The sequence below is a fragment of the Nicotiana tomentosiformis genome, chromosome 3, assembly GCF_000390325.3.
Source record: "Nicotiana tomentosiformis chromosome 3, ASM39032v3, whole genome shotgun sequence".
In the NCBI taxonomy this organism is placed as follows: domain Eukaryota; kingdom Viridiplantae; phylum Streptophyta; class Magnoliopsida; order Solanales; family Solanaceae; genus Nicotiana; species Nicotiana tomentosiformis.
Window position 1 is genome coordinate 36,571,099 of NC_090814.1, and position 26,530 is coordinate 36,597,628.

At 41.1% G+C, this 26,530-nt stretch overlaps 1 protein-coding gene across 1 annotated transcript; it reads right to left on the reverse strand.

The window, feature by feature from the left end:
• Nucleotides 1-5,742: 5,742 nt before the first annotated feature.
• On the reverse strand, nucleotides 5,743-6,818 carry LOC138907630 (uncharacterized). Its single transcript, XM_070198233.1, has 2 exons — nucleotides 6,493-6,818; nucleotides 5,743-5,827 (listed from the first exon to the last, which is right to left on the reverse strand). Exons 1-2 carry the CDS (start codon nucleotides 6,816-6,818, stop codon nucleotides 5,743-5,745), a joined length of 411 nt encoding a protein of 136 aa, XP_070054334.1.
• Nucleotides 6,819-26,530: the final 19,712 nt, after the last annotated feature.

Sequence of the window (26,530 nt, forward strand, 5' to 3'; positions counted from 1 at the left end):
ATTTGCAAAGCCTATATAACAGGACCACTATCTCCACACAGATGGAGTTTTCCAAGCCCAAATGTGTCAAGCTAAGAATCACTTTCCTTCCTCATATTCAATCATCTCTTTCTTGCGTAAGGCTAAGCATTTCCCTCATTACATCACATGAGACTAAATAATGCCTCCATGATTGCATAAGGCTAAATGTTGCCTTTCTCTGCATAGGGCTAAATGCTGCCCTCATTACATTGCATGAGATTAAGCACTGTCTCCATTACACTGCATGAGGCTAAGCACTGCCTCCATCATTTCATAAGGCTAAACATTTACTTTCTCTACATAGGGCTAAGCACTGCCCTCATTACATTGCATGAGGCTAAGCACTGCCTCCATCATCCCATAAGGCTAAATGATGCCTTTCTCTGCATAGGGCTAAGAACTACCCTCATTACATTATATGGGGCTAGGCATTGCCTCTATCATTGCCTAAGGCTAAACGCTTCCTTTCTCTGCATAGTGCTAAGAATTGCCCTCTTTACATTACATGGGACTAAGTATTTCCTCCATCATTGCATAAGGCTAAACACTGCCTTTCTCAGCATAGGGCTAAGAACTGCCCTCATTACATTGCATGAGGCTAAGAACTACCTCCATAATTGCATAAGGCTAAACGCTGCCTTTCTCTGCATAGGTCTAAGCATTGCTCTCATTATATTATATGGGGCTAGGCACTGTCTCCATTACATTGCATGAGGCTAAGAACTGTCTCCATTATTGCATAAGGCTAAGCACCGCCTAATGCTGCATAGGGCTAAGCACTACCCTCACCTTATACAAGGCTAAGTGTTGCCTAGTCTCGTTCTCGCATATGACTAAGCATCATATGTTGCCTCTATCAAGCAATCAATATCACCGCATCCTTGCATTTCATGGGCTGAAACATCGCCATATTTTCCGAAGGCCTCACAGTGCGAAGGCATCATCCTCATAGCCGAAGACATCATGTCATTGCCTGAGGATCACTCGAAACTGCAAATCATTATTCAAAGGCATCATAGTCTAGAGGAACCATCTTCATGGACCGAGGACACCATTTCATGGCCTTGAAATCCCTTATCATACGCTTAATGGCCCAGGACGCCATCGTCTAAGAACATTATCCTCATCGTCCCAAAGACAACTCTCATGGTCCGAAAGGAATCTGCATCATGTTTAATTTTCCGGAATAACTATATATATTTACGTGCATCGTGTCTTAAGTTTTTCAGGTAACTCGGGAGGTAACCGTTCTACAAACAGGACCAATTCTCGCTCCTGTTTCTGTTCACAACGTTCACATCCTTTGATTATCTCAAATGTAACCGATAACCAGCAACAAATTATTCTTTATCCCGTAACCGCTCGAACATTTGTTGCGAGCATCCATAACTTTCAATCCTGCATTCATAACTTGACCAGAAATTATCCACAACTTATGACACTGCTCTTCCCAGAAAAGTCATTCTTTGAAACATAAGACCTTTTGTAACGACTCCAACGGTGTCGTCCGTCGTTAGATCCAAAACTACACACGGCCTGATTCCCGTAATACCAGGGATATGTAGGCAACTCAAGGACCAGGGTTCAGCCCCCATTTTTTAAACACCTCATACCCCATTCTCGTCCACTCGGACAAAATTGGTTATCATTTTCCTTACCCGATAATTCTTTCATCATTCTCGGGTAAATAAGGGCAACCGTTGATACCCAATTTTGCCCTCATATTTTATAATGTGATTCATATACTTCAAAAATATCATTTTGCACTATTACCCAACTTATAGGGGTCATATAAATAATTTCTATAATTTTTAAAGGTTTAAAATTGATTTCTTGCATTTTTATTATTAAAATATTTATTAATAATCCGTTTAAATTATTTTGGGCTGATTTAATCATCCAAATTTATTATTTATACCCACGTGCATATTTTATAATAATTTACTTTATTTTATATAATAATATTTGTATTGTTTCTTATTATTTACAATATTTGCAATAGCAGCCTATACTTTTCAATTGATTGCATTTATTGGTTTATTTGAATCAAAACAACATTTTTATATTTTTACAATCTTCAGTTATTATTTTTAAAATACTAAGTTGCATAAACAATATTTGTTTATTTATTTAGCTATTTTATTAATATAGTTTTCCTTTAATTTTATTTATTTAAAATCAGGCCTAAAGTAGGCCGATTTTCGGACCAAATTACTAGCCCAAACACCTCAAAACCCTTGGCCCAATCCCCCCGGCCCAAACCAAAAGACCCCTTTTATTCCAACTCGGTCGGGACCCGACTTACCGGCCCCATCCCTCTCTTTAAAATCACAGCCGTTGATCTCTCAAGATCAATGGCTCACAGTACTTCCCCCTCTCTCCTTATAGCCGCATAACCCCAAACCCTTAACCATTATTTCCAACCGGCCGCCCTTATACACAGTCATCTTCTTCTTCTCCTTTAAAACCCTAGCCGCCTCCTCCCAAATCCCCTCTGAATCCGGCTAAGTTATGGAATCCTTTCACGATCTGCTTACCTTATTTACATTACACCATTATTACTCACACGCTCGCGGTATTACATTGTCACGACCCAATTTCCTTTATAGGCCGTGATGGCGCCCAAAGTCGCCGCTAGGCAAGCCAACGGTAAACTAAACCATGTTATTTCTATTTTAGTAAGTTTTTCAAGTAATTAAATTCTATTTAATAATAAATTAAGGAGTGGGAAATTTAATAACTGAAATGAAGACAATTGAATGGCAATCATGATGATATAAGTAGTCCAAAACCATAAAGTCTACTAGTGTGTGTGCCAAGACCTGGTGTCACAAGTGTATGAGCAACTAGTAGAATATACAAAACACTAACTACTGTCCGAAATAAAGTAGACCGAATATAAATACAAAAGAGAGACTCTAAGGGCTGCAGAACGGCTCAGGAAGCAGCTCACCACTAGACCTCGGGATATCTGGGATACACAGCGGTAGGACCGCCAGATGCACCTACCTCAGATCCTGTACGGTTAGTGCAGAAGTGTAGCGTGAGTACATAAATAACATATACCCAGTAAGTATCAAGTCTAACCTCGAAGAAGCAGTGACGAGGTGTCGACATCGACACTTACTATGGGATAATAGTAAAGAAATACAGAATTCTAAATGAACACGAGTTATGTAAATAATGACAATAACTCAATAACAAGCAGAAAGTAAATAATCCTTTCACACATGGTAAGTTCCAAATAAGTTTCCATCTCATATAATTTTGCCTCTCAAGCCAGGGAAGGATATCAAATATATGATTACACTTCAAGAGTTATCACGCACGATTATGCCGAGGTCGTACGGCCCGATCCAGAATAATATGTACACTGTCGAGAGTCGAGCAGCATGAACCATAGATGCATCTACCTACTACCGAGGCATTCGGCCCGCTCCATAAGAAAAGAGGATACTTTATAAACAACCAGTTTAAGAGCTAATACAAGGCTAATGTATAACGAAACACAATTTTCATTAACGGTCAAGTAACCCGCCAGAACTCAAGTGAGTGAAATTCGGTCCTTTACAATTCCTCTAACAAATTCCAATATAATTTAGGCACTTTAATTAACAATTAGGGTGCAAACATTACAAATATTTCATGATTCGGGTCCTAAACTACCCGGGCATAAGCATGATTAGTAGCTACGCATGGACTCTCGTCACCTCGTGCGTACGTAGCCCTCACAATTAGAAGCAAATAGCAATTTAAAGCACCTATGGGGTAAATTCTCTCTTACAAGGTTAGGCAAGAGACTTACCTTATCTCAAAGCTCGCTTTACGGTCTCAAATTTGCTCTAAAGCCTCAACTCGGTGCCGAAAATTCCGGAACCAGTCAAATGTTATATAAATTAATCAATATATGCTCCAAAGTTCATAATTTAACTATTAGAGTAATTACCCAACCAAAATTGGAAGATTCTAAAAATTTACGCCCGGGCCCACGTGCCCGGATTCAGGAAATATTTGAAGAAAGTTGTTGCCCATAACCTCACGAGCTCAAATATATAATTTTCACTCAATCCCATAACCATTTTCATGGGTAAATTGCATTTTTATCAAACCCTAGGGTTATTCATCTAAACCAATAATTTTCACAAATTTTCATGTTAAAATCTACCCATTATCTATGTATTTAACTCATATTGGATAGAAATTACTTACCTCAGGTAGCTCCCCTCTCCAAAAGCCACAAGATAGCCCAAGAGAATGAAAGAAATGAGTCAAAACAATGGTTTAAGCCTATCTTAAACGGCCTCACTGCCTTCAGTGATTTCACTTCTGCGAACGGTCAACCACATCTGCGGAACCACTTCTGTGGAAGCCAGGTCTCATCTGTGGTCAGGCTTGGCCAGCCTTCAAGCGCACCTGCTGTCGCTTCCACGCAGAAGCGTGTCCGCTTCTGCGGAAATGTCACCGCTTTTGCGGTCTACAGGCCCATGTCCTAGGCCGCTTCTGCGGTATAAATCTCAAACCTGCGACTCCGTAGATGCGGCCCTTTCCTCGCATCTACGACCACGAGTCAACCCCCCTCCCTTGCGCTTTTGTGGCCCTGGGCTCGCTTCTGCGAGCTCACATTTTCGGCCAAAAGCTCGCAGATGCGGGCACACCAGATCTAAGAATCGCAACCCAAAACCAATAGGATCTACTTACGAACTTCAAGTTCTTCCAACTCGCTCCGAACGAGCCGAATCATACCAAAACTACTCGGAATGACACCAAATTTTGCGTGCCCATACCGAAGTATTCCCCGGCTCGGAATCCCGAACGGACCTCGATAACACCAAAACCTACTCCAAACCAAATTTAAAGAACTGTTAAACCTTCAATAAGCAAACTTTCAACCTTAAGTGCTGAAACGCTCCTGGGTCATCCATAACCCAAGACGAACATACGCTCAAGTCCAAAATCATCATATGAACCTATTGGAACCATCAAATCCCGGTTCCGAGGTTGTTTACTCAAAATGTTGACCAAAGTCAACTAAGGAACTAAGCGTTCCGATTTTAACCCGAACCCTTTCAAATCCTGAACTAACCATCCCCGCAAGTCATAAAACAGTAAAATCACATACGAGGAGTCTTATTTAGGTGAACAGGGATGTAGAAAGAAAAACGATCGGTCGGGTCGTTACATTATCCACCTCTTAAATAAACGTTGGACCTCGAACGGGTCTAGAATCATACTTGGAGTGCTGAATACGTGTGGATATCTGCTCCACGTGTCCTCCTCGGCCTCCAAAATCTCCTCCTCGACTGGTTGGCCCCTCCACTAAACGTTTACTGCAGAAATCATTTTGGACCTCAACTGGCGAACCTGCCCATTAACAATGGCAATTGGCTCCTCCTCATAACCCAGGCTCTCATCTAACTGAATCATGTTTTAGTCTAACACATGCGACCCGTCAGCATGATACCTCCGGAGCATAGACACGTGGAAAATCAGATAAACTCTCGATAGACTGGGAGGCAAAGCAAGCTCATAAGAAACCTCCCCAAATCGCCTCAACACCTCAAATGGACCTATAAACCTTGGACTCAACTTGCCTTTCTTTCCGAACCTCATGATCCCCTTCATCGGCGACACCTTCAAGAGAACTTTCTCACCCACCATAAATGATAAATTATGCGCCTTCTGATCTGCGTAACACTTCTTTCTGGATTGTGCTGTGCAAAGTTACTCCTGAATCAACTTTACCTTTTCCAAGGCATCCTTCACCAAATCAGTACCATATAACCTAGCCTCGCCGGGCACAAACCATCTGATGGGAGAACGATATAGCCAACCATATAAAGCCTCAAATGGAGCCATCTCAATGTTAGACTGATAATTGTTGTTGTAAGCAAACTCGGCCAAAGGCAAGAATCGATCGCACTATCCTCCGAAGTCAATCACACATGCTCTGAGCATCCTCAAAGATCTGAACTGTCCGCACCGACTGCCCGTCGGTCTACGGATGAAAGGCTGTGCTGAGCTCTACCCGGGGTCCCCAAATCACTCTGTATTTCCCTCTAGAAATGCGAGGTAAAATGAGGGCCTCTATCTAATATAATGGAGACAGGTGCACCAAGAAACCGAACAATCTCTTAAATATAAATTTGGGCCAACCTCTCTGAAGAATATGTGGTCACAACCAGAATAAAATGTGCCGACTTGGTCAACCTGTCAAAAATGACCCAAACTGCATCAAACTTCCGCAAGGTCCACGGCAACCCAACTCCGAAGTACATAGTAATGTGCTCCCATTTCCACTCGAGTATAGTCATCTGCTGAAGTAGGCCACCTGGCCTCCGATGCTCATACTTAACTTGTTGTCAATTAAGGCACCTCGCTACATACTCAACTATGTCCTTCTTCATCCGCCGCCACCAATAATGCTGCCTCAGGTCACGATACATCTTTGTAGCACCTGGATGAATAGAATACCGAGAACTGTGTGCCTCCTCTAGGATCTTCTCCCTCAAGCAATCAACATTAAGAACATATAGGCGGCCCTGGAGTCGCAGAACACCATCCTCAACGAGAGTAACCTCCTTTGCACCACCATGTAGTACTGTCTCTCTGAGAACCAACAAGTGCGGATCATCAAACTGGCGAGCCTTGATCTGCTCGAATAGTGAAGACTTAGCGATGACGTATGCAAGAACTCGGCTGGGCTCTGAAATATCCAACCTCAAAAGTGTGTTAGCCAAGGACTGGATGTCCAAATTTAGTGGCCTCTCCTCCGCTGAAATGAATACCAAACTACCCATACTTTCCGCCTTTCTGCTCAAGGCATATGCAACTATATTTGCCTTGCCCGGATGATAAATGATGCTAATATCATAATCTTTTAGTAACTCGAGCCACATGTGCTGCCTCAAATTGAGATCCCTCCGCTTGAACATATGCTGCAAGCTGCGATGATCGGTGTAAACCTCACAGGACACCCCATAAAGATAGTGCCTCCAGATCTTAAGTGCATGAACAATTGCAGCCAACTCCAAATCGTGTACATGGTAATTCTTCTCGTGGGGCTTCAGTTGACGGGAAGCATATGCAATAACTCGCCCCTCCTGCATCAATACATAACCCAAACCAACGCGCAAAGCATCATAATACATAGTATACATCCCTGAACCGGAAGGCAACACTAACACCGGTGCTGAAGTCAATGCGGTCTTGAGCTTTTGAAAGTTCACCTCACAGTCAACGGACCATCGGAACGGAGCACCCTTCTGGGTCAATCTAGTCACAGGTGCTGCAATAGATGAGAATCCCTCCACAAACTTACGATAATAACCTGCTACCCCTAGGAAGCTTCTGATCTTAGTCGATGTAGTAGGACGAGGCCAACTCTGAACTGCCTCGATCTTCTTGGGGTCTACCTTAATACCCTCGCCTGATGAAACATGCCCTAATAATGCCACGGAATCCAACCAGAACTCATACTTGGAGAACTTAGCATATAGCTTCTATTCCCGCAAGGTCTGAAGCACCACTCTCAAATGCTGCTCGTGCTCCTCCATGCTACGTGAGTAGATCAAAATGTCATCAATGAAGACAATGACAAACTAATCAATATAAGGCCTGAACACCCGGTTCATCAAATCCATAAATGGCGTCGGGGCGTTAGTCAAGCCAAAAAACATCACTATAAACTCATAATGGCCATATCTAGTCCAGAAAGGCATCTTCGGGACATCGGAATCCTGAATCTTCAGCTAATGGTACCCCATCTCAAGTCGATCTTAGATAACACCCTAGCACCCTGCAAGTGGTCAAACAAATCATCAATATGTGGCAACGGGTACTTGTTCTTAATGGTAACTTTGTCCAATTAGCAGTAATCAATGCACATCCGCATAGTCCCATCTTTCTTCTTCACAAATAACACCGGTGCACCCCAAGGCGACACATTCGGTCTGATGAGCCCCTTTGCTAGCAACTCCTCAAGTTGCTCTTTCAAGTCTTTCAACTCTTTCAAAGCTATGCGGTACGATGGAATAGATATAGGTTGGGTACCTGGAGCCAAATCAATACAAAAATCAATATCACTATCTGGCGGCATTCCTGGGATATCAAAAAGGAACACATCAGAGAACTCCCTGACTACATGCACTGAATCGATCGACAGAGTCTCTGCAGTAGTATCCCGAACATAAGCTAGATAAGTCAAACAACCCTTCTCGGCCATGTGCCTAGCCTTCAGAAAATAAATAACCCGACTAGATGCACTGACAAATGAACCCCTCCACTCCAGTCTAGGCAACTCTGGCATCGCCAAGGTAACAGTCTTGGCATGCCAATCAAGGATGGCGTGATATGGAGACAACCAATCCATGCCCAAGATGACCTCAAAGTCGGTCATATCAAGCAACAGAAGATCTTCTCTAGTCTCATAACCATAGAATGTAACAATGCAAGACCGATAGATCTGATCCACAACAATAGAATCGCCCACTGGTGTGGCCGCATAAATAGGATTACCTAAGGACTCACGAGGAACACCCAAGTAATGAGCAAACAGAGATGAATATGAATATGTAGACCCTGGATCAAATATTACCGAAGCATCCCTACCACAAATAGAAATAGTACCTGTAATCACGACATCTGAGGCCACTGTATCTGGTCTGGCTAGAAATATAGAATCTGGCTGGAGTGCCTCCTGGCTGGCCTACACCTCTAGGACGACCCCTACCCACCTGCCCTCCACCTCTAGGCGGCGGGAAGGCTGGTGGGGCAATTGGTGCTGGAATCATAGGCTGTTGACCCTGCTGCACAGCCTTGCCCCAAAGCCTGGGGCAGAACCTCTACACGTGACTATGGTCCCCGCACTCGAAATAACCTCTCGGTACGGTGGACTGCTGAACTGAAGTCTGACCCTAATGGCTTGAATACCCACTGGAGGATCCCTGAATAGCTGGCGGGCGGTAAGAACTCTCTGGCATGGCACTGTAATAAGGTCGCACTGGAGCACCCCGAGGAGGCGGCGGTGCTGGATATGTGGGCCTGCTAGACTGACCCCTCACGAACTAACCCCTGCCTCCAGCTGGGGCACCACTGAACTCTCTAGATTATCGAAATCGCTTATCCCTCGTCGCCTACTCTCAGCTCCACTGACGGATACCCTCGATCCTCCGAGCTATCTCTATAACTAGCCCGTAAGAAGTCCCCATCTCCACTTCTCGAGCCATGTTGGCCTGGATTCCAGAGTGCAACCAGACAACAAACCTCCGCACTCTCTCTGCATCGGTAGGACGTATAATAAGTGCATGGTGGGAAAACTCAGAGAATCTCGCCTCATAGTCGGTCACCGACATCTGGCCCTGCTGGAGCTGCTCGAACTGAAACCGCAACTCTTCCCTCTGAGAGGGTGGAATATATCTATCCAAGAAAAGGCATGTAAACTGATCCCAAGTCATGGGAGGAGAACCGGCTGGTCTGCTAAGAAGATAGGACTGCCACCATCCATGGGCCCTGCCCTCCAGCTGAAAGGTACTAAAATCCACCCCACGGGACTCCAATATCCTCATGTTGTGTAGTATATCCCTGTACCGATCAATAAAGTCATGGGGGTCCTCGTGCTGCTCACCCCCAAAGACAGGAGGATGTAGCCTAGTCCATCTGTCCAATAGCTTCTGCGGATCGCTGGCCGCCGCTGGTCTGGGCTCAGGTATAACTGCTGTAACTGGCTGAGCTCCACCCACGAGTAGTGCGCCCGGGGTCTGATACACGGTAGCTGCATGCCCTGGAGCCTAAGCGGTAGGAGTCTGTGCTCCCCCTCCCTCCTGAGATGTGGCTGGGTCTGCTGGAAATAAACCAGGTTGGGTCATAGAATCCATGAATAGCAGCATACAGCCCATGACCTCCTGGAATCCCGGCGCGGACATGCAATGCACCGGGGCTAGATCTGCTGCAAATACCTCGCCCTTCTTCTCAATAATAGGGTCCTTTAATAGATCTGCTAGTGGCATAGCTGGAGCAACTCTAGGACATCCTTGTCCCCTACCACGGGCTGGAGCCCTCCCCCAGCCTCGGCCTCTAGCATCAGAGGGAGCAACTCATCCATGGTCTGGAACATCTCTTTCGCGCGTTCTCACCATCTGTGAGAGAATAAATGAAAGACACTTTGTACCATATCAATTGCACGATAGGAGATAAAAAAAGAGTAGTTTCCTAACACCCAATAGCCTCTCGAAGATAAGTATGGACGTCTCTGCATCGATCCGTAAGACTATATTAGGCATGCTCATAACTTGTGACACCTACGTGAACCTAGTGCTGTGATACCATGTTGTCACGACCCAATTTCCTTTTTAGGCCGTGATGGCACCCAACGTCGCCGCTAGGCACGGCAACGGTCAACTAAACCATATTATTTCTCTTTTAATAAGTTTTTCAAGTAATTAAATTATATTTAATAATAAATTAAGGAGTGGGAAATTTAATAACGGAAATGAATACATTTGAATGGCAATCATGATGATATAAGTACTCCAAAACCATAAAGTCTACTAGTGTGTGTGCCAATACCTGGTATCACAAGTGTATGAGCAACTAGTAGAATATACAAAACTCTAATTGTTGTCCAAAATAAAGTAGACAGAATATAAATACAAAAGAGAGACTCTAAGGGCTGCAGAACGGCTCAGGAAGCAGCTCACCACTAGATCTAGGGATATCTGGGATGCATGCCGGTAGGACCACCAGATGCACCTGCCTCAGATCATGCACGGTTAGTGCAGAAGTGTAGCGTGAGTACATAAACGACATGTACCCAGTAAGTACCAAGTCTAACCTCGAAGAAGTAGTAATGAGGGGTCGACATCGACACTTACTATGGGCTAATAGTAAAGAAATACAGAATTTTAAATGAGCACGGGTTATTTAATTAATGACAATAACTCAATAACAAGAAGAAAGTAAATAATCCTTTCACACTTGGTAAGTTCCAAATAATTTTCCATCTTATATAATTTTGCCTCTCAAGCCGGGGAAGGATATCAAATATATGATTACACTTCGAGAGTTATCACGCACGATTATGCCGAGGTCGTACGGCCGATCCAGAATAATGTGTACACTACCGAGAGTCGAGCATCACAAACCATAGATGCATCTACCTACTGCTGAGGCATTCGGCCTGCTCCACAAGAAGAGATGATACTTTATAAATAACCGGTTTAAGAGCTAATACAAGGCTAATGTACAATGAAACACAATTTTTATTAACGGTCAAGTAACCCGCCAGAACTCAAGTGAGTGAAATTCGGTCCTTTACAATTCCTCTAACAAGTTCCAATATACTTTAGGCACTTTAATTAACAAGTAGGGTGCAAACATTACAAATATTTCATGATTCGGGTCCCAAACTACCCGGACATAAGCATGATTATTAGCTATGCACGGACTCTCGTCAAATCATGCGTACGTAGCCCCCACAATTAGAAGCAACTAGCAATTTAAAGCACCTATGGGGTAAATTCCCTATTACAAGGTTAGGCATGAGATTTACCTTGTCTCAAAGCTCGTTTTTCGGTCTCAAATTCGCCCTAAAGCCTCAACTCGGTGCCAAAAATTTCGGAACTAGACAAATGTTATAAAAATTAATCAATATATGCTCCAAAGTTCATAATTTAACTATTAGAGTAATTACCCAACCCAAATTGGAAGATTCTAAAAATTCGCCCCCGGGACCACATTCTCGAATTCCGAAATTTTTCAACAAAATTGTTACCCATAACCTCACGAGCTCAAATATATAATTGTACTCAATCCCATAACCATTTTCGTGGTTAAATCCCATTTTTATCAAAACCTAGGGTTATTCATCTAAACTAATAATTTTCACAAATTTTCATGTTAATATCCACCCATTATCTAAGGATTTAACTCACATTGGATAGAAATTACTTACCTCAAGTAGCTAGATGGAAACCCCTCTCCAAAAGCCCCAAAATCGCCCAAGAAAATGAAAGTAATGAGTCAAAACAATGGTGTAAGCCCGTCTTAAACGACCTCACTGCCTTCAGTGATTTTGCTTATGCGGACGGTCAACCGCATCTGCGGAACCGCTTTTGCAGAAGCCAGGTCGCATCTGCGGGGCCAGCCTTCAAGCGCACCTACGGTCGCTTCCTCGTAGAAGCAGACACTGTCATCGCTTCTACGGTCTACAGGCCCATGTCCCAGGCCGTTTCTACAGTATAAATCTCGCACATGCGACTCCGCAAATGCGGCCCTTTCCTCACATATGCGACCACGAGTTAGCCCCCCTCCCTTGCGCTTTTGCGGCCCTAGGCTCGTAAGCATAAAAAGTACTTTCTCACACCCTCGGAACACGGAAAATAATATTAGAACTAAGAATCCCAACCCAAAACCAATAGGATCAACTTATGAACTTCAAGTTCCTCCAACTCGCTCCGAACGCGCCGAATCATACCTAAACTACTCGAAATGATACCACATTTTCGGTGCAAGTCTTAAATTACCATATAGAACTATTCCATGGCTCGAAAGCCCAAACGGACCTCGATAACACCTAAACCTACTCCAAACCAAATTTAAAGAACTTTTAAAACTTCAATAAGCAAACTTTCAACCTTAAGCGCCGAAATCCCGGTTCCGAGGTCGGTTACTCAAAATATTGACCAAAGTCAAACTTAGCCTTTGAAAAAGCCAAATAAGGAACTAACCGTTCCTATTTTAACCCGAACCCTTCCAAATCTGGAACTAACCATCCCCGCAAGTCATAAAATAGTAAAAGCACATACATGGAGTCTTATTTAGGGGAACTGGGATCTAGAAAGTAAAATGATCGGTCGGGTCATTACATACATAGTTCTTGCATGATTTTTGCAAGTATCACCTCTCAAAATCAAGTGCAATCATAATCAATCTTCGAGATTTAGACAGTAATCCGTCTGTATTCAGTCACAACAAGTTCGTATGGGTCCGATTCACCAGGATTCTTAGCTTAATTGTGACTTCCTGTCAAATTAGGGTTTGTTTGATTTTTACCTATTCCTATTTGGAATGGGTTCTAAATGTGATTCTTTCCTTATTTTTATGTTGTGATTGGTATTTAACTTTTACTGTATTAAACGAATCGAACACTATATGAACCCCTCCCTCAATTCCCCTAAAACGGACGGAAAAATCATTACTACTACCTCACTTACTCACTCACCTTATTCAGAAACTTTGGCTCTTGGCTGGCTGAAAGCTAAGGCCACCGAAATTTGTTTAGCTGACCTTCTCAGTGCGAGCACTGCTCGGGGTTCATCTGAAACCCTTGGGAACTCTGACGCATTGAGTTTAGGGTTCTATTGCTCTATTTGCTCTTCAAGTACTACTGGGACTATTTTTCTTATTTTCTTATTTGTTGATCTGCAACTGGTAAGTCGCTTTAGCCACAACAAGTTCATTCTCTTTCGTCGTATTATGTGTTTTGTGTACTCATGTCTCTAAAACTTCTGTGAAATAATGCTCTACTATGCCACCTTTCTTGTAACGTTTCTTGATCTAATGTCTTCTTGTGTCTCGATACTGAACTTGCCCGGATTCTAGTTATGAGAAGTACTTATCACATGTTCTAGCATAAATGATTTCTGGTTCTCCTAAACTTGATTAGTCTATTGTGTTATGCTGATACTTGATGTTAATCATGAGTTTGCCTCTATGCCTTGTTCTGGATTGTTATGATAGTCTAGGAAGTATTCTTCTAAGTCATTCGTGCCTAACCTGCTACCTTCCTGGGGTTCTACTGTTCGTTAGGACCTGTTCTCATGTAATTTGTGTTTTTATTGTGTGTTTGTTGACTTGATCAATTCTGTATTCTTCAGTATTAGTTAAAACCTTTATTGTAAACCTTTAACTAGCCTTTTCTGCTATATGTGTCCAACTATTACTAGATTTGATGCATGTTTGTCTTACTTTTAAAAATTGACATGTCTCTTATATTGTGACTAGTGTTTAGCATGATAAAGTTCTACCCTGTTCAATTAAGTGATTGCTCGATCCTGAACTTATTCTGATAGGATGTTTTCACTTGGTTTTCATGTTAAGTCTGTGCTTTGTTTACTCATTGTTTATGATTCTGCTAGACCCTCATCTAAGGCCCTTTAGGCTGACCCTGAATCATGCTTCCTCTTGAAACTCCTTGAAATAGTTTATTATCATGTGCTGGTCAACCCTGTCACATTTGAACCTTTTTTCTAGAATCACAAGCATAAACTTGTCTCATATGTATCTTGTGTGTCTTTCAATTTAGTATGATCATGTTTATATACCTTGGTTAGAGCTATTGTTAGCTACAACTTAAAGAATTAAGTGTTTAAGTTGTTTAGCTAAGTAAGTCATTTGTTGGGCCTAGTGTTGGGCCATACATGTCTGCTGTTGTGCGAGGATTAAAACCATTGATGGCCTGCGATATTCCTGGGTTATTTCTGTATGGGGCTTGTGATTACTTCATCGGGCTTGTATTTTATTCAATATGTAATCTGTTATCTTGTATTATTTCTCCATGGGCCTGTAATAACTTGTAATAACAAACAGCTGGGGATTACTGAAAATTGGGGGGCTGTGATATTCTATTCCTAGCATTAATGGGTAGAAAACATGTCTATAGGGATTTAATTTGTTTATTTGCTCACCATGCCCCGCTTTGGGAATTATCTATACCATGTGTTGCTTTTCTTTCCTATTGACTTTAGAAACATGACTTAGGGTTAATTCAATGTCTTAACTTGCAAATGTTAGAAAGCATGTCTATAGGAATTAAAATAAGACTTGTTAATTGCTCATTGTTACAACTAGATACCATGTTTAATAGGATATCAATGGAATAACTGAAATTGCATAGTTTGATGCTTTCTCTTAATTGTGTAGACACCATGACTATATGATTTCGATTCAAATAATCAAAACTGCTATTATCGCTATCTTCTTACCACACAGTCTGTCTAGAGAGCATGCCTGTAGAGTCAAAAATGAGTAATTCTGCACCTTTAATAGCTTCACTGCCCAAACGCAAATCATGTAGAGATCATGTCTATAGGGTGTTATCACTCGCCTATAAATCATTCCTATAGGATCTTTAATAGGATCATATATTAAAATCAGTCGCTTTTGTCATGACAATCTGCCTAGAAATACTGCATATAGGACTTTATGTCAACTTTTAAATCGTTCAATCACATAGAAATCATGCCTATAGGTCTTGAATAACTTAATATACCTTGACTCCAAGCTTGCCTATCTACTGTTGCCTGCCTAATAATATGAATGTCGCTCATAACTGTCTGCCTACTTGAACAACATGAATTTGTGTCTATATGAGGAGGTGAACTTGAGACTTTGGTGTTGATTATGTGTAGTTCTATTTATTTTGATTGCGCGCTTAGTTTTCTCATTTTGAGAGGCCTAAGGAAAGTCTAGAACTATCAAAATAGTAGTTCCAAAGCCTCTTGGACCATAGGAATAGGATAGGTAAACACGCATAGGGCACAGTTTAGAATTGAACTAGAACACTTTTAGGTAAACAACTTCAAGATAGTAATTGGGTAGCAGGAGATGATAGTTTGTTCCCGCTGAATAATATGAGCAACCCTTACCTTTAAGGGAGTTGCGAAGTATTATTTATATTGCACGGGGTGATGCTTTAGGCTAAAAAACTTAAGATCCCCCCCCCCCATAGCCTGTTTATACATCTATTTGTGCGAACTTAGATCGAACTAGGATATATCTTGTAATCCTCAAAGGTTGTATCAATTACAACCCATTTCTTTCACATATGCAGTCTCCTTAATACCTGTTTCATCTTTTAATTGGATGTTTTGGACTCCTTGTTACAATTTACATGATCACACAGGATAACTATAGTTCAATAATCCCCACATAGCATAAAATCGACCGGGACCCACTGTTGTGGACCTCGAAGAGTGCCTAACATCTTCTCTTTGAGGTAATTTGAGCATTTACCAGATCTTTGGTGACACGGACTAGCTAAAATAGAGTTATTTGCAAATAGATTCCCTAACGTACCTCAAAATCGCTAGGTGGCAACTCTCCTCTTTTAATACACATTTAAAAGAGTTGACACACATCAAAACCCGCTTTCGCGAGAAAATGGGGTGCGACATGTGTGTCGTGTTCGTATAGAAGAGGATATAGCTGGGGGTTGTGCCGTGATGGCAATGTGTATACTTGGGCAGACCTATTAATACTCTATTTCAAGGGCTTTTATTATTTTATCATTTTTTGAGTTAGAGAGCTCGGTATTGTGACATTTTGGAGGGGATTTTCACGGTTTGGATTGGGTTGGTATTCTTGACTCGGATTTGTTTTATATTTCATGATTCCAACCTTGAATCTAGTGATTGTTGGATGAATCAAATTGAAAAAATTGGGGATTTTAGTAAATATATTCTAAAACATAAATTGGTGATTTGAAGGTTGATTTGAGGTCGGAATTGGATGATTTTAGTATGGTTGGATTCGTATCGGAATGGGTATTCGGAATTTGTGAGTTTTGTGGGGTTCTCGGGTGCGGTCTCGGGGTTGTCTTTTTTATTTCATTAAAGATTGAATCTTTATTATTCAAAATCGTTTCTTATGGCCTTTATTTATGATATTAAGTTATTTTGGCTAGATTCGAGCCGTCTAGAGGTTGTTTCACGCGGGAAGGGCTTCATAGAGTATTTATTTAGCTTCTTTGAGGTAAGTATCTTGCTTAACCTTGTGTGAAAAAAATAGCTCTTAGGTTCTAGTCCTAATTGTTGATTTCTATGATGTGATAAGTGATGATACATGATGTGACGAGCGTGTATACGGGTACTACGTGTGATTTTGACCGGAATAGACTATAGGCTATTAATATGCCTTAATGTGATAATGAACTTTAAATGAAACATGTTGAGATCCTTTTTATGACTATTTGATCATGATCATTTAATTTACTTAGCCCTAGTCGTGCTTTATTATTGAACACCCCTCCGCTTCTATGATTATTTTGTTATGTCCTTGTGCACGGTTATTGAAAGTTGCGAACTTATACTTTAATGAAACTTTGGTACCATTGTTGTGATATTGTAGCACTTGGCATTATTTTTTTTTGTGGTACTGTGGCACTTATAGACATGTTGAGCAGATTGATGGGGGGTGTCAGCACAAGGTTTTTCTCGTGCGATTGTATCTATTATTATGCGTGTGGGGCAAAATAAGGGTGGCGTTAACTCGGGCTGCCCACATGGCGAAAGAAGGGTGGCTATATGTGCATGTGGTGAAATAAGGGTGGCATATTATTTTTATGTTGACATGCGGCGTAATAAGGGTGGCATTGTTGATGATGTTATATGATACTTCGGGGTGTCCTTATTGTTGTTATGATTGTGTTGAGATGGGGTTATTGATTTTATTTAATAATTATTTCTAAAAGCTTCTGTTTTGCCCTTATTTGAGTTAATGACTGCATTTGACGTGTTATCACATGCCTCACCTTTATTTGATGTTTTGGGATCCAAGATGGCTTATTATTTAGAGTTGTTATCACATGCTGTAAAGGTGTTGTTGTTACTATTTTCCATCATATTTTTTGTTATCCGTCTTCTTTGATATATTCACTACACATGTTATTTGCCTAATGAGTATCAAACGACTTGAACGTCGTCACTACTTCTCTGAGGTTAGTCTTGATACTTACTGGGTACCGATTGTGGTATACTCATACTATGCTTCTGCACATTTTTATGTAATTCAGGTACTTCAGATCGGGCTGATTGCAGTGAGGAATTTCATATTCGGAGACTTCAAGGTATCCCTTCGTGATCTGACAACCGGCCTCAGAGTCACCTCTTGTTTCATTTCTATTGTTTATGTATTTTACACGGTACTGTATTTTTTAGATGTTCTCATGTATTTAGTTAGAGTTTCTGACTATGTACCACCTAGTTCTGGCAAGTTGTCACGACTCCAAACCCACTATAGGCCGTGATGGCGCCCAACGTCACTGTTAGGCAAGCCAACAGTGAACTATCAAATTAATTACTCATTTTATTGCTTTTGAAAACATAATTTTTTATTTAATAAAGAAACTAAGTATAAAAGAGCATGGTGATATAACGCATAAATAAGACATAAAAATGAAATGGTAACAATGTTAGGCAAAACCATAAACATCTACTAGTAATTTCCAAAACCAGTGTCACAAGTGCATGAACAATCTAATAGAATATACCAAATCCCTATAACTATTGTATGAAATAAAATAGACAGAAATAGTAAATACAACAAGGATGAGACTTTGGGTGTTGCAGATCGGATCATGGGAAGCAGCTCACCACTAGGTCTCCGAATAGTGGGGATGCGCACCCGAATGGATACCAGATGTACCTGCCGCAGAACCTGCACAATTAGTGCAGAAGTGTAGTGTGAGTACGTAAACCAACACGTACACAATAAGTATCTAGTCTAACCTCGAAGAAGTAGTGGCGAGGGCCGACATCGACACTTACTAGTGGTCAATAAATAAAGTGCAAGAATTATAAATAGGCATGAAATACAACAATAAAAATGGAATAAGAAATAATAAATGACGTGATTCTTTAACAAAATATCAAATTAAAGTCCCCAAATATTACATGCCATTTCAACAAATAAGAACCCTCAAGTAAGTATCAATTCTCAAGTCTTTAAGGAAATATCAGGTATATTCGAACTCCTAGCAATATTACGCACGAGTTATGATGAGGTCGTACAACCAGATCCATAATAACATGTACACTGCTGAGGGTCGACCGACGCAAACCACAGATGCATCTCAATCATATTGTCGAGGTCGTTTGGCCCGATCCACAATGCTATTTCATAGCACAGGCTGAGCCATACAGGCCGATCCACAAGAATAGGGAAACTATGCGGAATATGGAACATATAGTTATAACACAGAGATGGGCACATAAAAGAGGCATGGTTTCTACTAACACTTAAGTATTCCGCCAAAAGCCCAAGGTAATTGAGCGCGACTCAACATAATCTCTATCAGTTTTTAATTATAATTTAAGTAATTTAACCAACAAGTAGAGTTCAAGTAGCACAAATATTGCATGGCAAGGTCCTAAGACCCGGGCATAACATGAATTTAACTACGTACGGACGCTCATCACTTTGTGCATACGTAGGACCCACAACAATTAGCAAATAACAATTAAAGTACCTACTTGGACAATTCTTTCTTACAAGATTAGGAAAGAGACTTACCTCACTTATAAGTTCACTACTCAGCTCTCCAATCTCACTAATTGCCTCAAATCGATGCTGAGCAATCCGAAACTAGCCAAAGGTCGTACAAACTAATCAATATATGCCCCAAAAGTTCATAATTTAACTATTAGAGTAATTACCCAACCCAATTCGGAAAATTCCTAAAAGTCACCCCCGAGCCCACGTGCCCGAATTCTGTAAATTTTCGTAGATAAATGTTACCCATGACCCTGTGAACTCAAATATATAATTTTTACCAATTTCTAACATCAATTTTCTGACGATCCGGCCGGGCGTTTTGAGTATTGCAGCCTCATTCCCCCATTTATTTCTTATTTTATGCTCTTTGTTATTATGTGATATGTCGGGATGGTTGGTTTGATTCCGGAGATTTTTCGAAATGAATTGGGATACGTAGTCCAAAGTTTGGAAGCCTAAGTGGAAAGAGTTGGTTGGATGTTGACGTATGTGTAAAGGACTGCAGAATAGAGTTTTGATAGTTCCGATAGCTTTGCATGGTGATTATGGACTTAGGAGTCTGTCCGAATATTGATTTCGATGTCCGTAGGTGGTTTTGGCTTGAAATGGCAAAAATTGGAAAAGTTGATGTTTGGAGAGTAGAGAAGTTTGACCGAGAGTTGACTTTGTTGATGCCGAGCTCATATTTTGGTTCCAAAAGTTGATATAGGTCCATTGTGTCATTTATGACTTATGTGCAAAATTTGAGGTCAATCGGAGATAGTTTGGTAGGTTTCGGCATAGATTGTAGAAGTTGAAAATTCAGGCTTGAATTGGGGCGCGATTCATGTTTTTGGTGTTATGTGATGTGATTTGAAACCTTGACTAAGTCCGTATGATGATTTAGGATGGGTTGGTATGTTTGGATGGGGTCGCGAAGGCCTCGGGTGTGATTCAGATTGAACTTGGATTTGCATTTTAGACTTGAGAATTGCTGGTGTGTTTAGATCTGGTGCCACTGCACCTGCGTGAATTTGGCCGCAGGTGCGTAGCCGCAAAAGCGGCCAAGGGGTCGCATATGCAGTTCTGGGTGATTTGGGGTGTTTTCACAGGTGTGAGGAAGATTCCACACCTACGAGCTCGCAAATGCGAAAGGGTGGTCGCAGAAGCGGATGGTGTTGTGCAGAAGCACATCCGCAGGTGCGGTTGGACGTCCCTTAAGTGACTTCTGCAAAAGCGGATTATTGACCGCAGAAGTGATACCAGAAGCGGTGCAAGTGATCGCAGGTGCGAGATGCCTGGCAGAATAGATATAAACGAGGGTTAGGGTAGTTTCTTCATTTTTGGACATTGGGAGCTCGGATTGAGGCGATTCTTTAAAGGGTTTTCACCTAGATTGAAGAGGTAATTGATTTTTGATCACTTTGGTCCATGTATTGGAGAGTAATATTTGGGGATTTGAGTATCTATTTGTGATCAGAATTGGATGATTTTGGTATGGTTGGACTCGTTATTAAATAGATATTCATATTTTGTGAATTTTGTCGGGTTCTGAGACATGGCCCGGGATTGACCTTCTTGGTTGACTTTTTGATTTTGGTTAAAGAACATAGATTTATCATATGGAATCGATTCCTATAGCTTGTATTGATTGTATTAAGTTGTTTGTGGCCAGATTCGAGTCCTTCAGAGGCCGATTCGCGAGGCAAGGGCTTGTTGGAGTTGTGATTTGCGCGGTTTAAGGTAAGTAGCACTTCTAAACTTGGTACTAAGGCTATAAATCCCTAGATTTCGTGTTATATGGTTGGTGTTGAGGTGACTCACATGCTAGATGACGGGCGTGTGGGTGTGCACCGTGGTAATTGTGACTCGGTTGAGTTCGTGGTACTATATAGTTATCAAATCTTGTTTCTATTTATGTAATCCCTACGTGTTAGAGTAATTGAGTTGCCATCCATGTTAGATATCATGTTTAGGAAATATGCTTATTCAGTCAGGACCTACTGAGGTCATTTCTGCTATTGAGTTATTTGCTTAAAAATTGCAATTATATACTCAGTCACATTAATCATTTGCATATCATATCTCAGTCTTTGTTATCATTTATTGTTACATCATGTTATCATTGTTTGGGCTGATTGGCATGAGATTTGTGAGCTCGAGAGGCTAGAGAGATTGATGAGTGAGTTGGGGCTTGAGGGCCGACTTGCGAGTGATATTTTTGGGATCGGGCTGCACGCCGCAACATGCCATATTGGCTTATATTAGCTCTTGGGTAGGATCCGCCCCTCCGGAGTCTGACATACCAGCAGTGAGTGTAGGTACCGTTGAGTGCTGAGTGCGAGTGTTGAGTGAGAGTGCTGAGTGATTGAGAGTATTGAGCGATTGAGTGTGCTGAGCGATTGTGCGTGATGAATGAGATTGAGCACTCTGAGAATGTGAGTACCTGAGTTTATTACTGTGTTGCATTGCGCTTAAATTGTTGAACTTGAGAGCATGTCTATATTGCTGAACTGTATAAGAATTGATTATGAGCACTCTAGACCCAGTGGTTGCTAGACTCGGAGCAGTATCTGCTAGGAGACTATTGAGGTAGTTGCTTTGACTCCCGCAGACCTCGACTCTCCTTCTTTTCAGATTTATTTTGTACTGTTCTATCTTTCAGATAGTTGTATTAGAGATTTAGACTGTGTTGACACTTAGTAGCTCATGTATTCGGTGACACCCGAATTTTGGGGGATTTTTTGTAGTTGAGTCGCAGTTGTTCTTATCGATTATGTATGACATTTTTTAATGTTAAACTTAGTACATCATGCGTTTAATTTAAAATGCGTAGTTATTTTGTGATTGTCGGCTTGGCTAGTTCTATAATAGGCGCCATCACAACAAGTTGAGAATTTGGTTGTGAAACATTTTGTGGCCAAATCCCATTTTTACCAAAACCCTATGTTTTCTAACAAAGTCCAAAATTCCACAATTTCTATGTCAAAATCTACCCACAAACAATGTATTAAACTCACATTATGTAGAAATTACTTACCTCCAAGAAGCTCTGAAATCGGCCAAACCAATGTGTAAGAAGGAGAAAATGAGCTTAATCCCGACTTTTTAAAAGTTTCTGCCCAGTGACGCCTTTTTTTTCTGATCACGATAGGAGCCCCGCGATCGCGAAGGCAAACCAGCCAATGCCTAGGGAAGTCTTCTTCGCGAACACGACAGGTCCACCATGATCGTGATGACCAAGGTGACTTACCCTTCGCGAACGCGAGGGGACCTTCGCAAATGCGAGGCCAAAGCCTGAATCCTCCCCCAAGTTGGCCTCCCACTACACAAACACGACCTATCCATCGTGAATGCGAAGGCTAGCGGCTGCAAAGCATCGCAATCGCAACCCCTATTTTGCGAACGTGTAGAGCAAAAGTCTCCCTGCCCAATTCCTTCATCGTGAACGTGAAGCTTCCTCCACGTTCGCGAAGAAGGAAACTAGCCACCCGGGACTCCGTCCAAATGCACCAACAAGTTCAAAAACATAATCTAAACCTACTCGAAGCCTTGAAAAACATATAACAACATCGAAACCAAGAATAGCACCCTAAAACCAAATTAACCAACTTAAGAACTTCAAACTTCTTGAACAAGCTTCGAACGTGATGAATCATACTCATACAACTCGGAATGACGCCAAATTTCGCGCATAAGTCACAAATCACCGTACGAACCTATTCCCGGCTCGGAATCCCAAACAAACATCGATAGCACCAATGTATATTTCAAATCAAATTTTAGAAACTTTAAAACCTTCAAGGGGCCAACTTTCAATATTAAGCGCTGAAACGCTCCCGGATCACCTGAAACTAGAATCGAACACACGCCCAAGTCCAAAATCATCATACAAACCTATTGGGACTATCAAATCCTTGTTCTGAGGTCGTTTACTCTAAATGTTGACTAAGACAATGTTGGGTCAAAATGCACAAGCAAGTATACGCGGCCGACAAGTAATAATGTGATGAGAAAGTATCATTCCCACGAGGATTTATGATCAACTATTTTCCAATCTAAACTATTTATAAATTTGTTTCTCAAGTGATTGTGAAGAAGGTGATTGTGATTTTTATTAACTAAATTACTACAAATCTAATAAGCAAATAAGAAGACAAGATCGCAAGTATAGCAAACAAATACTTAGAAAGAATTCAATGAGATGGAAATATTCTGGGGTTATGGGATTAATGTCTCTCCTATTGCGTTCTTTCGGTTAATTTAATCACTTGATTTATCTAATTTGTTAATTAACATGGTTTATTATGATCGCTAAGTTCTTTTGACGCTTCGCTCGCCTATTCAAGCCAACCTAATACTATGTGTCTATAGAGTTAGAATTAACATGAATGCATGTAGATTTCTTGCAAAAATAACCAAGTAAGGAAACGAGAATATGTCTATCCTAATCTCGAATTCATTCTCCAATGCCCGGATTCAAGAACTTGCTATATTCAATCTTATATGCAATCTATAGTTCCCACTTTCGAGTTTAACTATAAATTGTAGATAGTACTCTATTGTTAACTATGCAATAGAACAATTAAGTGCAACATTAAATAAACAAATTAATACGATAAATCAAGAAAAACAATCAACCGTCAAACTACCATAGTCAATAACGACTTATAACCCCAGAATAATGAGGTTCTTAGCCACTTATGTTCATGACAATAATAAAAATGTAGTTCTTAAACATAAAAGCTATGAATACTAGATGAAATATGGAAGAATCGATGAATTCCGTGCTCCGTTTGTGTTTCTTTGCCTTTTCTCGCATCCAAAAGTGACCAAACCCTCACTAATCACATTTGGAGGGTATTTATATGTTAGGGTCGGAGTCCTCAAGCCCAAATCCAAGTAGAAAATGTTTAATGCACGGATTAGGAAAGGACCAAGTCTCAGAGCTCGCGAGGCTCGGTTGATCTCGCCCGGGACTAGGCGTCGCACACTCTGGCGCTTGGTCAAAATTTTTTGCCTTTTCATGCATGTTTTGCGTATATTTGACATCCATGAGTTCAACCTTCATGCATTTTCATCCTTAAACAATCTTACATATAAAATAGACACAATTAAGCTCAAAAGTCTCACATTTAATCATTAAAACATTTAATCATAAAATATACATTTATAGGCGAACATCACTACCCCACACTTAACCGTTGTTTGTCCTCGAGTCAACCAATAGATTACACTATTCTTGAGCACTTTACATTTACACAATTTAAGCACACTACACAATTGATATAATGACCCGACCGGTTGTTTTGCTTTTTAGATTCCCGTTACCTTATTTAAGACTTTACATATGTGCTTTTACTGTTTTATGACTTACGAAGATGATTGTTTTGGTTTTGGAAGCGTTCGGGTTGAATTCAGAACACTTAGTTCCTTAATAGTGGCCTAAGGTGGCTAAGATTGACTTGAGTAAACATTTTGAGTAAACAACCTCAGAACTGGAATGTGATGGTTCCAATAAGTTTGTATGATAATTTTGAACTTGGGCATGTGTTAGGACCGAGTTTTGGGTGATCCAGGAGCATTTCAGCGCTTAATGTTGAAAGTTGGCGCCTTGAAGGTTTTAGAGTTTCTTAAATTTGTTTTGAAGTAGACTTTGGTGTTATCGATGTTTGTTTGGAATTCTGAGCCTAGGAATAGGTTCATATGGTGATTTGTGACTTGTGCATAAAATTTGGCATCATTCCGAGTTGTCTAAGTATGATTCATCGCGTTCGGAGCTAGTTGAAGAAGTTTGAAGTTCATAAGTTGATTAATTTGGTTCTAGGGTGTGATTCGTAGTTTCGATGTTGTTTTGTGTGTTTTGATGGTTCGAGCAGGTCCGTATTACATTTATGGACTTGTTGGTGCAATTGGACAGGGTCCCAGGTGTGTTTCGGACTACCCAGAGTTAAGTCCGAAATTGCTAATGCTGGTTTCCTTCTTTGCAAACGCAGACATATTCTCTCGTTCGCGATGAAGGATTCAGCTTGGGGAAATTTTGTGTTTCGCGTTCGCAGAGATAGGGCCGCATTTGTGATAGGAGAGGACTATAAAGCTTCGCGTTCGTAAAGTGTACGTCGCGATCATGAAGAAGAAATTAAGGCTGGGGGAGGGCAGTGTAACGACCCGACCGGTCATTTTGAGCTCTAGCGCGTCATTCGGTGGTTTGAGGCCTTGCGTAGCTTCCATTCAGGTATTATGACTTGTAAGTGTGGTCGGAATTGAATTTTGGGAAGCTCAGAGTTGATTCAGAAGCGTTGAGTTGGAAGAATTGACTAAGGTTTGACTATTGAGTAAACGACCTGGGAATCAGGATTTGAAGGTTCCAACAGGTTCGTATGTTGATTTTGGTCTTAGGGGCGTGTCTAGATAATGATTTGGAGGTCCGTAGGTCATTTCAGCATCAATTAGCGAAAGTTGGAAATCAGATGATTTTTGGGAAGTTTGACCGGAAGTGGACTTTTTAATATTGGGGTCAGATTCTGATTTCGAAAGTGGATGTAGGTCCGTAATGTCAATTATAACTTATGTGCAAAATTTGAGGTCAATCGGACATGATTCAATAGGTTTCTGCGTCGAATGTAGAAGTTTGAGATTCTAAAGTTCATTAAGCTTGCATTGGGGTGTGATTCGTGGTTTTAGCATTGTTTGATGTGATTTTGAAGCTCAACTAAATTTGTATTGTGTTTTTGGACTTATTGGTATATATGGTTGAGGTTCCGGGGGGCCTCGGGTGAGTTTCAAATGGTTAACGGGTCAAATTTGGACTTAAGGAAAAATTTAGATATTTTGACCTTCAGTGCAATCGCACCTGCGGAATTTTGCTTGCAGGTGCGAGCTCACAGAAGCGAGCATGGTAGCGAAGAAGCAAAAAATGGGAAAGGGCAGCCTCATTGTAGAAGCGAGTCCGCAGAAGCGCCCTGAGCCGCAGAAGCGTCGAAGCCCTCGCATCTGCGAGACCGCATATGCGGCCAAGTGAGCCACAAATGCGAAAACCCCTGGACAGAATAAAATCAGAGGGGTTGTGGGATTTTGGTATTTTTGGTCATTTCCAACACGGGTTGAGGTGATTTTCTAGAGGGATTTCACGGGAAACTCGAGGTAAGTCATTTGTGATCATTGTTAGTCAATAATATTGAATTATCATTGAGTATTTCGACTAGATAACGTGTTTTTGAGGTGAAATTCGAGGATTTGGGCCTAGGGATTTGAAAATAAGAGT

Bases quoted from the DNA above. Each gene is read 5' to 3' on its own strand.
- LOC138907630 (XM_070198233.1), bottom strand. From the start codon at position 6,818: ATGGGTAGTTTGGTATTCATTTCAGCGGAGGAGAGGCCACTAAATTTG. The intron at 5,828-6,492 runs GTATTCTATTCA...TTCTCCCATCAG, and splicing joins GAGGAGGCACACAGTTCTCG to ATGGTTTGTGCCCGGCGAGG.